Source organism: Perna viridis, chromosome 13, assembly GCF_037379345.1.
Source record: "Perna viridis isolate PV_CMFRI_1.1 ecotype Kerala chromosome 13, ASM3737934v1, whole genome shotgun sequence".
Lineage (NCBI taxonomy): Eukaryota > Metazoa > Mollusca > Bivalvia > Mytilida > Mytilidae > Perna > Perna viridis.
The window spans coordinates 1,327,588-1,328,780 of NC_142457.1; the positions used below are offsets into that span (position 1 = coordinate 1,327,588).

At 37.2% G+C, this 1,193-nt stretch overlaps 1 protein-coding gene across 1 annotated transcript; it reads left to right on the forward strand.

The window, feature by feature from the left end:
- The first annotated feature begins 271 nt into the window (after positions 1-271).
- LOC148599177 (complement C1q-like protein 4) lies at positions 272-673 on the forward strand. Its single transcript, XM_088557168.1, has one exon. The coding sequence runs from the start codon at positions 272-274 to the stop codon at positions 671-673; it is 402 nt and encodes a 133-aa protein (XP_088413294.1).
- The last annotated feature ends 520 nt before the right edge of the window (positions 674-1,193 follow it).

Here is a 1,193-nt window from a genome sequence, read left to right on the forward strand (position 1 = left end):
AGGGTGAACTCGTATCTGATCGGTATGTGACCTTTTTGTTAGCATGAATCAAAGTAACCACGAAGAAACGCAATAAACAGATATAAGATAAGAAACAGTCTGGTAAATTTTAAGGAAAACTAAGAGGAAGGCATCAAAAGGCACCACAAAGGGGCATATTCAAATGAACAAGTACCTGAAATACAAATGTGGTACATGTACCAGAACTCTTTAACATGAGACTCATTATTTTTCAGGGCGACTGCTCCTACCAGCGACTGACGGACTCACAATGCCTGTAGCTTTTTATGCCTACATGTCAAAGGATGAACCGACACCGAGTGCCCACTTCACTCTCAAGTTCGACAGAGTTAGAACGAACGTCGGCAATGGTTACAACAAATTTAGTGGAACTTTCGTGGCTCCCTCTTCCGGAACATATGTGTTCACATATACAGTGTACGCCGGTACCCATGGGGTTGTCTGGCTAAGAATTTTCGTTAATGACGACGTCTATGGAGGTTCAATCAGCGACACACAAGAAAACGGTGATTGGGATTCGGACACCACCACAATCGTCGCTAACCTGAAGCAGGGAGATAGTGTCAACGTCCGCACAACACGCGCCAGTACGACTCTGATTGAAAGTGACGAGGAACACAAAACTACCTTCGCTGGTTGGAGACTTTTCTAACTCGTTGATAATGATAACTTAGATTAAACAGTATACAAAGCACTTCTTCATATACTATAACAAATCTTTATAACACCATTTGATCATTACTTTAAAAGCATATGCGAACATGCAAATCGTTTAAGACTAAGCATAGTAAATAAACATACACATTTCTGGAATTTAAATCATGATAATCACTGAATATCATTAAGTTAAACTAGAGTCTATGAATAGCTTGAAGACTCACTTTCACACTAACAAATCAGAAATCGGATGGTTACATATTATACATGTATGCATGTCATCGGGCAAAACAACATGGTATCTAACGGGCATAAACAAAATAAAATAATAAACCTCCACTTTGTGTTGTATTTATTATAATAATATCCATGGACACATGCTAAATTACAAATCATTACATAGAAAAAACTGTTGTTAGAAGTTTAAACTTCATCTATACTTGATAATACACAAAAAGAACTGACTTTATTTAAGGTGAATATGTAAAAAAAAATCAACAACTCCAATAGGATGA

What these genes read in the sequence shown, in the direction of transcription:
- LOC148599177 (XM_088557168.1), top strand. Translation starts at nt 272, where the DNA reads ATGCCTGTAGCTTTTTATGCCTACATGTCAAAGGATGAACCGACACCG.